This window comes from Arvicola amphibius, chromosome 10 (assembly GCF_903992535.2).
Source record: "Arvicola amphibius chromosome 10, mArvAmp1.2, whole genome shotgun sequence".
Taxonomy (NCBI): Eukaryota; Metazoa; Chordata; class Mammalia; order Rodentia; family Cricetidae; genus Arvicola; species Arvicola amphibius.
The window spans coordinates 105,657,687-105,671,850 of NC_052056.1; the positions used below are offsets into that span (position 1 = coordinate 105,657,687).

The following is a 14,164-nucleotide window of genomic DNA, read 5'->3' on the forward strand; positions in this document are numbered from 1 at the left end:
GAGCTGATGCAGAGGCCATGGAGGGGAGTTGCTTACTGGCTTGCTTATCATGGCCTGCTCAGCCTGCTTTCTTATAGATTCCAGGACCACCAGCCCAGGGGTGGCACCACCCACAGTGAGTGAGGCTCTCCTCCATCAATCACTAGTCAAGATAATACCCCACAGATTTGCCTGCAGGCCAAGACAATGGAGGAATGTTCCCAATTAAGATGCCCTCTTCCCAAACATGTCTAGGTTCGTGTCAAAAGAAAAATAACAGCAACAAGCAGCTCACTCTCCTGAAGTGGAAGGAGGAAATCAAAAAATGCCAACCCTTTGATTCTTGAGTATATACATATAAATATATACACTATAATGCATATGCTACCGCTACTGTGAGTCTTTAATGTGAGCAGTCCGTAACTATCTAAGATAAACTATTAGCTCACAAACATGCACATGCTAGATTGTGCCTCATCCATAAATATTACATAAACACAATGAGAACAGAGCTTTCCCTATGCCAGTTATTATTCAAAAGTCAATGCTTACACCTCCGCCATAAAGTGGCCATCGTGACTGTGATACTGTACAGTTGAGGAAAAGTTATTTTCCAGAGCAACACAGCCCAGAAGTAATCAGGGCTTAAAGCCGGAATCCCTGGACTCCTGTGTCTGTGCTTCTCATTGGGACGTACACTCACTTGCCAGGAGGGTGAGGTGGTATCCATTCGGGGACCAGAAGGTATTCAGTCACCATGAAATTCTTTGAGTTCAACTAACTTGATTGGCTTTTTTAAAATAAAACCAAATCTTTATGTCTTCAAATTGGAATTTGTCAGGCCAAATAAAGATGTCCGCAAACTGATAATATTTAAATCTTTACTGTGTGGCCCTTGCTCTAAAGAGGCAAAGATGTGTCTCCAGAATGGGGGAAGCATGTGCTTCCAACACAGAGGAAGGTTTAGAAACATTAGCTTTATTGTAACTCGGAAGGTATGGGAGGTGCAAAATAGAAAGGCAGGGCAGTCACAGTGAACTGACGTGAAAGTTGACCTTGACTGTTATGCCAAGTGACATCCAGAGGTTTTCCTCTGTAAAAGAGGCTCCTAAAATTAAAGCCATATTCAATAGTCACAGTAGCTCTCCCAGTTGGCACGAGTCCTCTTTTGAGGAAAAGTCATGGGTTTGGAATCTCGTCTCTTGTGGCATCAGTGGGGAACTTCAAGATGACTGGAAATTTTGCTATCAAAAAAGAGAGGGAGGAAAGAAGAAGGGGAGGGAGGAGAGGAGGGAGAGAGGAAGGAAGGAAGGAAGGAAGGAAGGAAGGAAGGAAGGAAGGAAGGAAGGAAGGAAGGAAGGAAAAGAAAACCTGAGACTATTGAACTTGGGGTATTTTTGAAAATGTCCTTTGTGAAGGAAAAAAATCTGAGAATTCTATGAAACTGTCCACCTGTGGGCTGTGCTGTGCTGAATGGGAAGAACCCTGCCGCTCTTCCCCACCTCCACCTGAGCCTCTGATAAGCAGGGACTCTAAGGGCACTCAGCCTTTAATCTTGTCCAAGGTCGGGTGCTTGTTTTCGTGTTTCGCACTTAAACTGTACTCTCAAAAGCATTTGCTGTGATAAAAATAAAATCGCGTGCTATTTTTAAAGGCCATCAGCAACAGTAATAAGCTGGAACTGTGGTTAAGATCAGGGACTTGTGTGGACGTGGTAGCCTGAGTACAGTGGCCTGCAATCCCCTATGGCAAAGGACATAACCTCTGTCTCCCCTTTCCCTCTTAGATTCCCAGTTCCCCATCAACATTGTGGCTGTCCAAAAAGACCATGATTTTCTTGAAAGGGACCTTGTAGAGCCTCTTTGCAGGTAAGCCAGATGAGGGAAGTAGCGTTGATGTTTGTTTCTTTCCTGGGTCGGCCTCCGTTCAGTAAACATTTCCTCTGTGACCACTGTCGCCAGACGTTAGGTCCTGGAACCCTGAGCATGCTCAGTTCCTGTTGGTGTAGAATTTAAATCCTAACAGGCGGCTTTAGACATTAGGTTAGGAAAAAGAGAGGGGAAAGGGAGGAGAGGAAAAGACAGAAGGGGAAAGAAGAGAAAGAAGGGCTTGGATGTTTCGGAGTGTGTTAAAAGCCATTTCCAAAATGCGAATAAGGATAAGGGCAGGAAACAGGAGGCACAGATGAGGCGGGGTGGGGAGGAAGAATCAGATGGTAAAACCATCACAAGCGCCGTCGGGGCAGAGGCTGAGACTTCACCCTTTGAGTATGTTCAACTTGACCTGTTTGTTTTACATATATAAAGTCAAGTGGCTATAGCTTCAAGTCGGAACATATAAAGCCAAGTAAACACAGTGGCAGAGCGACATATTTAAACCTTCGTTATGTGACGAGTCCTCTAAAGAGCCCAAGACGCATACGTGAAGAATCTCCCACCAAACACCTCACAGAGTGGCGGGAGAAGCCCAGGTGAAGCGATGAGGTGGGAGCCCAAGAACAAATAAGGAACCATTGAATTTGGGTTAATAATTTTGAAAAAAAGCCAATGGAATCTATATTCGTAGACAATTAAATTCCACATGAAAAGTCAACTGTGTCTGAAGAACTTGTGGATTCCTGGCCAACACTCGGGAAAGAGTCAGAGCTGGGGTAGGTGTCGGTTGCAGGACACTGTCCCTTTTCAGGAAACAGAGAAAGGACTTGAAGATTCTGTACTCGCGACCCTTAGCCCAATGCTCTTTCTCACATATCCTGCATTTGATAAATATGACTATTTAAGGCGAAGCCAATGATAAGCAGAGCATAAATGATCTTAGGCTACCAGGTCCCCGATGCCTGTTTTTGTGTTCAGAGCTGCTCATTCCCTGTTTCCTATATGACGGAAAAGTAGATTTGTGTTAATGAATAGTCTCTGCTATTCACCCAAACAATCCTGTGTGTCTGCTTAAGTTTCATGTATCAATCCTGTTGGTTAAAAGAGAAAAGAACTCTGATTTATAAACTTGAGAGATGGCTGGCTCAATAGGTCAAATACGCTTGCAGCCAAGCATAACTACCTGAGTTCGATTCCTGGGACCCACATGGTTGGAGAAGAGAACCGCCTCCCAAAAGTTGTCCCCTGACATCCATACATGCACTGTGGCATGAGTACACCCACCTACACACACACACACAGTAAAATCATAGATTTGAATGGGAGGCTGTCTAGGCAAGTAAACAAGTAAGAGCACAATGACCTGCCTCTACGAGAGCCTGTGGGGTAAACGGATGATTTCCTCGTGGTTCTTCCAAAGCTTTGACCTGGAAGAGCAGCCTTTCTGCCTCTCCTCCCAGAAGGCACACCTGCAGCAAGAACAGATCCTTCTGAAAGATACTCATTCCACACAGTACAATCCAATTAGCACCTCAGGCTGTTTTTCCTCTCAGTGTTGAGGGAGTTCCTGTTGGCTGGCATTTAAAAAAAAATCCTGTTTTTAAAATTATATTTTACTGTCTTTTACCATTAAGTCTTCTAAATTTGTTTTCTGTAAAATGACTTATTTGCAGCATTGTATTTATACACGTATATATACAGATGTATATATTAAAAATGGACTAGTACTAGTACGTAATCGAGGTTTGGAAAAGCTTCATCCGCTGCTCCTGAAGCCCCCACTTCCTCTCTGTCCTCCACGTCCATGCTACCTACCAAACCTTGGCAACTATAGATTTGTTTTCTGTGCGTACAGTTTTGGTTCCAGCCGGGCATCACAGTATGGCATGGAACAGAACATGGCTGTTTTGCCTGGCTCCCTTCCCGTGATGCAATGTTCTTAAGATTAATTCGTGTTACTTTCCAATGTATGCCTTTCCATTGTACGAGCAGACTTCAGGGATCCCAATGTGAGGACGGAAAGACACTTCAACATGGATATATGTAGTTTGGTTTGAGCATAAATGTATGTTTCTTTTCACTAAAATCTTAAGAATGAGGCTGTGGGGGGGGGGCAGCTCATGACAAATCTGTTTTAACTTATAAAGAGGCAGTAACCACTTCAAGTGGCCCTGTTGTTTTGTGTTCCCAGCAACATATGAGGGCCCCAGCTACTATACGTCCCTTTGTTAGTATGTTTCTGTTCTGTTCGTGCACATTTTAACAGGTTTCTGGCAATTATTGCATTGTGACTTTTCATGTGCATTTTCTTAGTGACCAATAAAACTAGACATCTTTCCATGTCTCACCAACTGATCTTCTCCTGCAAAATATCTGTTTGATCTTCTCTCATTTTTAACCAACTATGTTTATTGTTGCGCTTGGAGGACGCCGCTGCCGTTATTAATACCATGTTCCTCAGACAATGCATCCTGTAAATGTTTTCTGCCAGCCCCTAGATCCTCTTTCCAGTGTCACAAATCAGGGCTCTTTTTTTCTTTTCTAGCCAAATTCGTTTACTTTGTCCACATTTTTTTTTAATTTTTTAATGATTTATGTAACTTTATGTTCATTGGTGTGAGGGTGTCAGATCTCGTGGAACTGCATTTTCAGACAGTTGTGAGCTGCCATGTGGGTGCTGGGAACTGAACCTGGGTCCTCTGGAAGAGCAGTCAGTGCTCTTAACCTCTGAGCCACCTCTCCAGCCCCTACTTTGTCCACATTTTAAGAGTGCATCTAAAAGTGTCTTTGCCTCAAATAATGTCACAGGTATGTTTCCCCTTGCAGTCTGAATCAGAGTTTATCTCAGTTAAGTACAAGGCCTGCGCCAAGATTCACGCATTGCATTTCAGCGCCCCGTTGTGTCCACTACCTGTCGAAAGGACCCGACGGCCCTCTTCACCAAGTCACCTTGACACATGCCTGTGTACTCTTGTGTGTGATAGGTGTGTGTCTATGACATGTATGTCACAGCGCTTGTGTTGAGGTCAAAGGACAACTTGCAAGGGTTGGTCCTCTCTTCCACCCTCTGGGGACTGGGGACTGAACTCAGATTGTTCCCCTTGGAGGCAAGTACCTTTACCCGCTGAGCCATCTCAGGGTCCTAAATGCACGTGTCCATTAGTAATCAGTGTATGTCTAGGTCTCCTGATGTTTGCGACAGCAAACTGTAGTGTAGAGCACAGGAAATGGTCTTGAGAGTACCTAAGAGTTCGTGGTTCTGCACATGCTATTATTTTTGCAACCGGTATTTTATTACTAAAATGTGTGTATCTATATATACATATATAATTAATAAAACAGCATATATATACATATATATACACACATATATATATGTATATATGTATATATATCCTACAAAATCTTCCTAAGCTATTTTATTAATTCTTGTGAGAAAGCATTTGGCTAGAGGTCTATGAACCTCAGTTCTCAGGGCGTAGGAGCTCTGGGTAGAATAGCCAAAGGAAGAGTCACACCCTGGGTGGATCAAAGGAAGCGAGGGGTAGGTTGACAGCCAGAGGTGGCTGGCTGAAGAGCGGCAAGGGCAGGCAATTGCTTTTTCTTCACTGTATGTTCCACACAATCCAGACTTCCTGCCTTGCGAACAGCAGAAAGCAGCCGATCTCCCACCAGCGAAGACTGACGGTGCTTTTTAGACTTTGAGATTAATGAACAGTTAATTAGAAGCTTCCCTACTCAGAGGGTAAGTCTTGATTAATGCCAAGCGAACAACAGTAAGGGCTGAAAATGCTTTTTTTCTTCCCCTTTGTGCGCTGTATTCACAAAGATAAGTTTTTATTCTTTTTTGACTTTTTGAAATTACATGTTTGTTTGTTTGTTTGTCTGTTTGTTGGTTTGTTGTGTGGCAGGGGCACCACAGTGTGCAGGTGTGACCAGAGGACATCTTTCAGGAGTCGCTCCTCTCCTCCCACTACAGGGGTCTTGGGAATTGAACTTGGATCCTCAGGCTTGGCAGCAGGCACCTTTCCCTACGAATCTGTCTTGCCCACCCCTCTGCTTTATTTTTTTAGATCTTTGTGAGCTGTACAGTTCTAATGCTTGTTTGAAATGCGGAGGCCCTGAAGAAAGGTGGATTGAGTCATGGTGGGAGGGGGGGGCTCCCTCTGGGGAGACTGAGGCAAGCAGGAGAGCTAGAGTCGCCCACGAAAGGGTATTTGCCTGAGGGATCTTACTCATCCGTTTAGACAAGCAGTTCATGTCTCAGACCCCAGCTTTCCAGTAGGATTGTTGAGCAGCATAGCTTTAAAATCCAGATGCTGCTGAGGTTAGACTGCCCAGAAGGAATGGGGTGGATGTCTAGCTGTCGACCTCCCAGGTTTAGTCCCCAGAAACCAGGCAGATTCGCTGCCTCTGCTGCTAAGTGAGCTTCCCAGATGACGGCAGCGTCCTTTCTGTGTGGCTGCAAGAACGCTGGTGGAACCGGCTGTGTCCGGCAGGCTCCCTGGAGACGACTGCTGCCTGGTGCAGGCTGGAAGCGTCTTTCCTTTCCAGCATTTCAGCAGCCACGGTTACAACTCTGTAACCTACTCGCGGCTGCTCCTTGACTAGCCTTTTCCCCCACGTGTCATGAAAAGTTCAGGGCAAACCCAACTGTCTAAGTGAGCTGGTTGGAACTTAACTCTATGGAACACTTTAAAGACACGAAAGATCTCAAAATAGCTGGCCAGGTTTGTGTTTTGAGGCAAATAGCAGCAAGCAAAGCTCTGGGGAGGTGAGGCCCCGTTTGGGCTGGTCTGGGGAGGTAAGGCCCCGTCTGCGTTGGTGGGCTTCAGCATTCCCTGCAGCTGGCTGTGGGCAGAGGCCCAGATGCTCAAACGGGACCTTTGAGTTCCTAAATTAATGTGAAGATAGCAGCTCATTTGCATAATGTATATTGTTAGTAGATGCTAACTAATTATAGTATATGACAATGGAGGGCATGAGCTATGCTCATGGTCATTTGGTGATGGGACTGGTTATGAGTACCCAGTGCCGCTTTCCCCTGTGTGTTTAAAAGGATGAGCGGTGACGAGGGGTCTCAAAGAGCAAGGACCAGCAAGAGGGGAAGACGCAGGGGAGAGGATGGCCGAGTGCACTGTTGCACATGCCCGATTGATTTGCGCGTCTTAACATCATTAAGATAAATAAGGACAGCCTCTGTGGAACATAATGTAAATCTCTTCCCTTTAAAAACACCTATCATAGAGGATGCTGGGGAGATGACTCAGTGGTCAAGAGTGTTTCCTGCTCTTCAAAGGACCAAGTTTGGAGGGCCAGCACCTACACGTGGCTCCCAACTGTTACTCCAGTACCAAAGGATCCAACACCCTCTTCTGGCCTCTGTAGGTGCCAGATACTCAAGTGATGCAGACGTTCGTGCAAAACACCCATGCACATAAAACAAAATAACGATGATAAGAACTGTTTTTGTGCAAACTGATTACATCATACATACACACACACACACACACACACACACACACAGCACAGCTTGTACTTTTTCTTTTCTTTGTTATTTTTTGCAAAGGTGACCTTTGACCCCACTTTCCTCTCACACCTCATCTAATGCCCAGAGGCAGTTCCTGGATTTACACACTAGCACAGGGGTGATTTCTCCTGCTGCAAACACTTGGTGGGACAGCCAGAAGGAAAAGCAGAGGGAGGCACGGCCTTTCTTGTGTGTCTCCACGGTGGCATCGTGACAGTCATCTGCTCGCTTCAGACTGTATTTCTAATGCCCTCATCACACCCCCATCCCACCCAGACACCGTAAATCCTTCCTATGCATGGCCTGTGACTCTTGACCACCCTCAAGCCTTGGGAATTACGTAGCAGAGTTGTGTATTTGGCATGGAGAATCCACCCCACTCTCCAAAATCTGTGTCTGCCAGACTCTCAGTACCAAGGCCTTTCCCACGCCCTATGGCCACAGCCCATGGAGGAGCCCCCATGACCCTGGATTGAGAGCACATCTTCATTGGCTTTGGTCCCTGAATGTCTTTGAAGTTCCCACCCAGGACTCTCCTTAGCTGACAGGGCTCCATCCACCGCCCTGACAGGAGCCAAGGGTAAGGAGGTCAGGCCGTTGGACTCAAATCAGAACGGTCTGGAAGAGATGAACGCCCAACACTGCTTGCTATTCCTCCCATGCTGTTGGCAGGAAAATAAAAAATATCACAGGAAACCGGCCGTTAAATCAGTGTAGAAGACCTCGTGACCCATCTGAGGTCTGGCCATGGAAATGTCAAACACGAGCCTAAAGTATGAGGAAGGAAAGGGCCTTATGTTTTCCTGTGGTCGCTAAGGGAGTACCAGAAGGCCTGCGAGTGTCCCCAGGCTGAGTACAGCGTGAGTCAGGACCTGACACCCTGCACCTGGGCCTTCACACTGACCCTGCTTCTCTGCCTGCACCATGGCCTTCCTCCTGCCGCGCAGTCTCACCATCTCCCCTCACCCCAGACACCCGCTCGCTCGCCTTCGCCTCCTGTGTTTTTTCCCCTGACCCCTGCCTGGCTCCTGCTCCGATCCTCTGAGCGCTGGATGACTTTCTGGCTCCATGTCATGGACTCATGGATACAGGGCCTTGTCCCAAATGAAACTTCAATATTTAAGTTGATATTAATATTAAGGTTTGGCAGAAATAACCTTTCAGTCCACAAATTACTATATTGCATCTTTGGTTGGAAAATATTATGGTGATAAACTGTTTTCTCCCCGGAAGAGCTTAAAATGCTGTCCTTTACCAACAACTTCCTCCTCCTCTTCTTGCTCCTCCTTTTTCTTCCAGTAGCAATCCTGACTGGCCTGGAACTTGCTATGTAGACCAGGATAGTTTCAAACTCAACAGAGATCTGCCTGCCTCTGCCTAGGGTTAAAGGCATCACCACACCCAGACTTCATGAACATTTTTTTTAAACTTTATTTCATGTGCATTGGTGTGAAGGTGTCAGATCCTCTGGGACTGAAGTTACAAACAGTTGTGAGCTGCTATGTAGGTGCTGGAATTGAACCCCGATCCGAGCCAGTGCTCTTAACCTCTGAGCCATCTCTCCAGCCCCTTATAAGCATTTTTTTCTGTTTCTTTTTTTGAGATAAGGTTTCTCTGTAGCTTTGGTGCCTGTCATGGAACTAGCTCTTATAGACCAGGCTGGCCTTGAACTCACAGAGCTCCGCCTGTCTCTGCCTCCCGAGTGCTGGGATAAAAGGCGTGCACCACCACCGCCTTTAGGAACTTCTTAAGAGAACGTCTGGTGTCCACTAGCTTCTGACTCTTAGGATCCACATACTCTCAGCTTTCCTCTCTCTGCCTACTCCAGGCTGCCCTCTGCCTCCTCCAGGCTGCCCTCTACCCGTCCTACCCCGCCCTCTGCCCGCCCTACTCCACCCTCTCCAACCTCTAAATTGTACCAAAGGAATGTGAAGCTTTCTTACTGCGGGTTCTTTCTTAAATACTTGACACAATTAACCTACTGCTTCCTCTTTTCCTGGGTGCAAATTCTTTGGCTTCTAAGGTGCCACCTTCAGCTGGTTCTTGCTGACCTACCCTGACTTTTACCTTTCTGAGGCTGGCTTCCTCCCTTAGCCCCAAGTCCTAAACACTGGAAGTCACCAGCATTCTGAATTTGCTTCCCCAGCTTGCTTGGGTTCAGTTATATTCAGCCCTTGATGTCTATGAAGTCACCATCCCTGTATTCACCAACCTCACCTCAAACATAAAACAGCCACTTACACGGTGTTTACACTGTATGAAGTAATGCAAATAATACAGGAGTGGTTTTAAGTATAGGAGAGGCTATGAGCGATTACATGCAAATGTTGTGCCGTGTTCCACACGGGACTTGAGCACCAGAGGATTTCGGTGTCTGCCGAGGACTCTTGGAACCAGTCTCCCAAAGACAAAGCCGTTCTGAGCGCTTTATACTGACCGTCTGTATTCCACTCACTCTAGTGTCTGGACGTCACACAGGCCCTACATTTTAACACACGCAGTCCAGAGCCCATTGTCTTCCTCATATCCCTGCGCCCCACTGACTTCCATATTTTATTGTTGTCTGTGCTCAATAGCACATTCACAAGAGCTTGAAATCTGAGGCTCAGCCTCTTTGTCTTTCCTATCTCCCATATGAGCCGATTGCCACGTCCTGCCCTGACGTAGACACCCCCATGCCTGCTTTTTGTCTTCCTATCTCCCATATGAGCCAATTGCCATGTCTGCCCTCACATAGACACCCCTATGCCCGCTTTTTACCTTTTTGTCTCCCATATGATCCAATCGCCACGTCCAGCCTGTATGCCCTGATGCCCGCTCTTTATCCCTTTGCTGTCTCTCATTCAGATTTCTTTTTTCTTTAATTGATACATACAGTCCATTGTGATTATGGTTTCCCCCTCCCCTAATTCCTCCCAGATCTTCCCCCAACTCCCCACCCACCCAAATCCACACCCTTTCTTTCTCTCACTAGAATACAAACAGGCACCTAGAAAATAATAAGAATAGAATAGACTACAACCAAACCAGCTTAGAACAAGACAAACTAACAGAAGAAAAAGAGCCAAAGAAGAAACACAAGAAGCACATATAGATGTAGAAACAGACATGTTCCCACACAACTTAAAAACACAACGCATAATATATAAACACACAACCATAATGTATAAGCAAATGACCTTTAAGGTTTAAAAAAAAAGAACCCAGACAAAGCACTGTAAGTCAATTAAAAAAAAAAAAAAAACTCCATTGGGGAGGGGAGGGAAGAGAGAGGAGAAGGGGAGGAGATGGAAATTTTTAAATATAAAAAAATAAACCAAAAAAAGTTTGTAGAAGGAAACTCTTCAAGGATTTCCTTCCACTGGGCATAAGATCTCAGGGGAAAATCAATTATGTTCTGGTTGATACTTTCTTTTTGCCTCCCTTGAGTATAATTCTCTGTGTTTGCAAATAGTATCAACCTTTGCATTTGGGGCTAGAAACTGAGGCCTAATGATATGACTGTATGTTACCTCCATGACAACATCCCATCTCAAAATAGTCTCTAAAGTGTATGAGGATATTTTTCACTGTTTTTGTTTTTATCTTTTTAATTAAGGTTTGGGGAAATAATAATGATTTGTTATCATCATCGAAAATTGTTTCTTTTATGTTCTGTTATTATTTCAACAGTAATACATAGTTTCATCTATAGAGAAGAGCATGTTGACTTTACTAACTTTGGCAATGAATAGAGATTACAGGAGTATAAATAAATAAATTCTGAAACTGATTTATTTAAAATAAAACTCCATAAAAAATACTGAGTTTGTTTTGTGGTGACCATCTACTGCTGGACATCAGGTCTGCCCTTCAATGTGGCTTGAGACACCTTGGGAAAAAACTGATTTCTCATTTGTAAGCAGTTATCAATAGAGATAGCTTCTAGGTAAGAGATGGAAGCCCACTCGCCCTTCTCAGCACTGAGCTCATCTGGCCCAGCCCTGTGCAGGCCTTGTGCATGCTGCCACAGTATGTGTGCCGGTCCTGCTCTGTGTAGACCGTCTGGTTTCCCACAGGCTCTCCATCCCTGCTGACTCTTGCAACTGCCCGCCTCCTCCTCAACAGGGTTCCCTGAGCCGTGAGGGGAAGGATTTGGTGGAGACATCCCATTTAGGACTGAGTGTCCCAAGGTCTCTAACTCTTTGCACATTGTCCAGGCGAGGTCTATATTTGCCCCCCATCTGCTGCAGGAGGAAGCTTTTCTGATAATGGCTGAGCAGGACCCTGATTTATGAGTATAGCAGAATGTCCTCAGGAGTCATTTTATTGCTACATTCCTTTAGCAAACAGTAGTATCTGGTTTCCCCTAGGTCCCTGGCCCATCTAGCCTCAGTTTCTTGACCGCCCAAGAAGTGTCAGGAATGGCTTCCATTTCATGGAGTGGGTCTTAGATCCAGTCAGGCAGGTCACCATTGTATATTTCAGGTTTTGTAGCTGGGCTGATGTTTACCGTTCTCCTCTGGTGGTCACAGAGTTCCTTCCAGATCCGTGAGCACCAGTCAGTAGAGTGGTGAAGGCTCTAGGTAGGCACCACTTCATTTTCTCTGGGTTCAGTGAGTTGTGTAGGTGTTGTCTTCAGCAATAGGGCCTTACTGTCAGCTTGTGGAGAGAAACCAATCTGATGCAACTCAGTCCCAGAAATGGAGGTTTCATTTAGTGATCTGGGGATTTGTCTCCCTCGTTTGGTGATTCCATTTAGATACCTTTCTGATATGCCCATGCCCATGTTTTAAGAAGCCTCTACTATAGTAGATTTCTCTACAACCCCTCGAATAGCTCTTCATTTTCGCTGTCCCTCCCTGTATTTTTCCCTGACCCTGTATTTTTCCCCTTGCCACTTGATCCTCCCATTCCAGTCCCCCCACCCCTTCCATCCATAATCCTCTATTCTATTTACCCTTCCGAGGGTGATCCACTTCTCCCCACTGGTACCTTACTGTGAACCTAACCCCCACGGTTATATGGATTATAGTCTTCTTATCGAAGACTTAACAACTAACATCCAAATATAATTGAACATCTAACATCCAATTACTTGTCCCTAATTAACATTTAATTACGTGTCCTTTTGGTCTGTGTTACATCACTCAAGATGATTTTTTTCTAGCTCTATTCATTTATCTATGAATTTCATGGCTGCCCTTTTTAATAGCTGAATAATATTCCATTGTGTAAATGCACAGCATTTTTTAAATCCATTCTTCCATTGATGGACATCTAGAATGTTTCTAGTTTCTGACTGTTACAAATAGAGCAGCAACGGCTGGTCCAGATTCTTTAAAATATGATTTATTTTCTTTTTATCTGTTTGTATGTGCCTGCATGAGTTTCTGTGCACCAAATGTATACAAGTGCCCGCTGAGGCCAGAAGGGTGCATTGGATGCCCTAGAACTTGAATTATAGACAGTTGAAAATAACCTAAGAAACGAAGAAACCTGGGTCCTTTGCATGAGCAGCGTTTGCTCTCAACTACTGAGCCATCTCTCCAGTACTTCATCCAGATTCTTAAGCCTTTTCTTGACGGTCCCTGTTAAATTCATTCTCCATCCCACCTTAGGTATATGTCTATGTATGGTGATATCCCCTATTGTCTCCCCATTGTCCACATACTGCTCCTGATTCCTTCATTCCAATCCTCCATGGTCCAGCCCATGCCTACCTCTCTAGACTTACATTCCCTGCTCAGGTACTCACAGTTCCCAGACCTACACCATCCAATGTGACGACTGTTTCCTTTGCCTGCAATTATCCTAGACTGGGCAGCAAATTTCTTAGCTCTTCACAGTCTTGCTCAAACGTTATCTCCTTGGGCTGGTGCACTCGGGAAGTGACTTGATGCTTCTATTTATCGTGCTTGCAGCTCACACGGGACTGTGAAAGCCTCAAGGATAAGAACTATCTTCTGTTCATCTCTGTATTCTCAGTGTCTTCCTGGGGCACAGAGCACACACCCTTAGATAAATGAATATCAGCTTTTCTCTCCGTACTGACTTCCCTAGTAGAACCCTAAGTTTGACGCTTAAAATGAAACCACTACCTCCCTCTTTGGTGATGTATTATCCCATCTATAAGATTATGGCCACAGCAGCAAAATAGAAAAGATTTCATGACAGTTTCTCCTGAAAGGCTTAGACTATTTTGTTTGCATTAATAACTAAACCCAGGTTGCTACAAGCGTGAAGGGGAAAGTGGGCAGGGAAAGGGACTGCCAGGAACATGGTGCTTACCTCTGTTTTCTGGGTTTTACTGAAAATAAGTAAACAGTAGACAGAAGCAATAAATTAAGAAGATAGGACCGACTTCCAGCCTGGGTGTTCCTTGTGTTTCACTCCCTTGAGCGAAGGTCCTCCCAGAGGCCTGTCTCCTTGTCTCAAAGGTCCTGGGGTTGGACAGACCGTTCCCTTCACACTCATTGAATTGACTCACTTGGCTCTTGCATCTATGCTCGGCCATAGGCAGGCAAACCAGGTATAGCTTGTAAGCTAGCATGTTTAGTGCACGGGATTCTGTTCTGACTGCGCCATGATGACCACGGTGATCCGAAGACACCATAGACTTGTGTAAACAATGTTCATATAGAACACCCTTCTAGGCTGTCCAGGAACTAAAAGAATAATAAATTATGGTATAAGCTCAAGAGAAGCTCCAATCCAATAGAGCTCTCTATTCATGGAAGGCAAAATATATTCTTCAATTGAAATGTTCATTCATGTTGAAACAGTCCACCAGGCAATCACA

At 45.1% G+C, this 14,164-nt stretch overlaps 1 protein-coding gene across 2 annotated transcripts in view; it reads left to right on the forward strand.

Moving 5' to 3' along the window:
* The window catches only part of Stard13 (StAR related lipid transfer domain containing 13), a 161,970-nt gene that overhangs the window by 103,008 nt on the left and 44,798 nt on the right, over nucleotides 1-14,164 (forward strand). For both annotated transcript variants that reach the window (XM_038344788.2, XM_038344789.2), the window contains exon 3: nucleotides 1,766-1,847. In XM_038344788.2, the coding sequence (XP_038200716.1) occupies nucleotides 1,766-1,847 (82 nt within the window). The remainder of the gene's footprint in view (nucleotides 1-1,765; nucleotides 1,848-14,164) is intronic.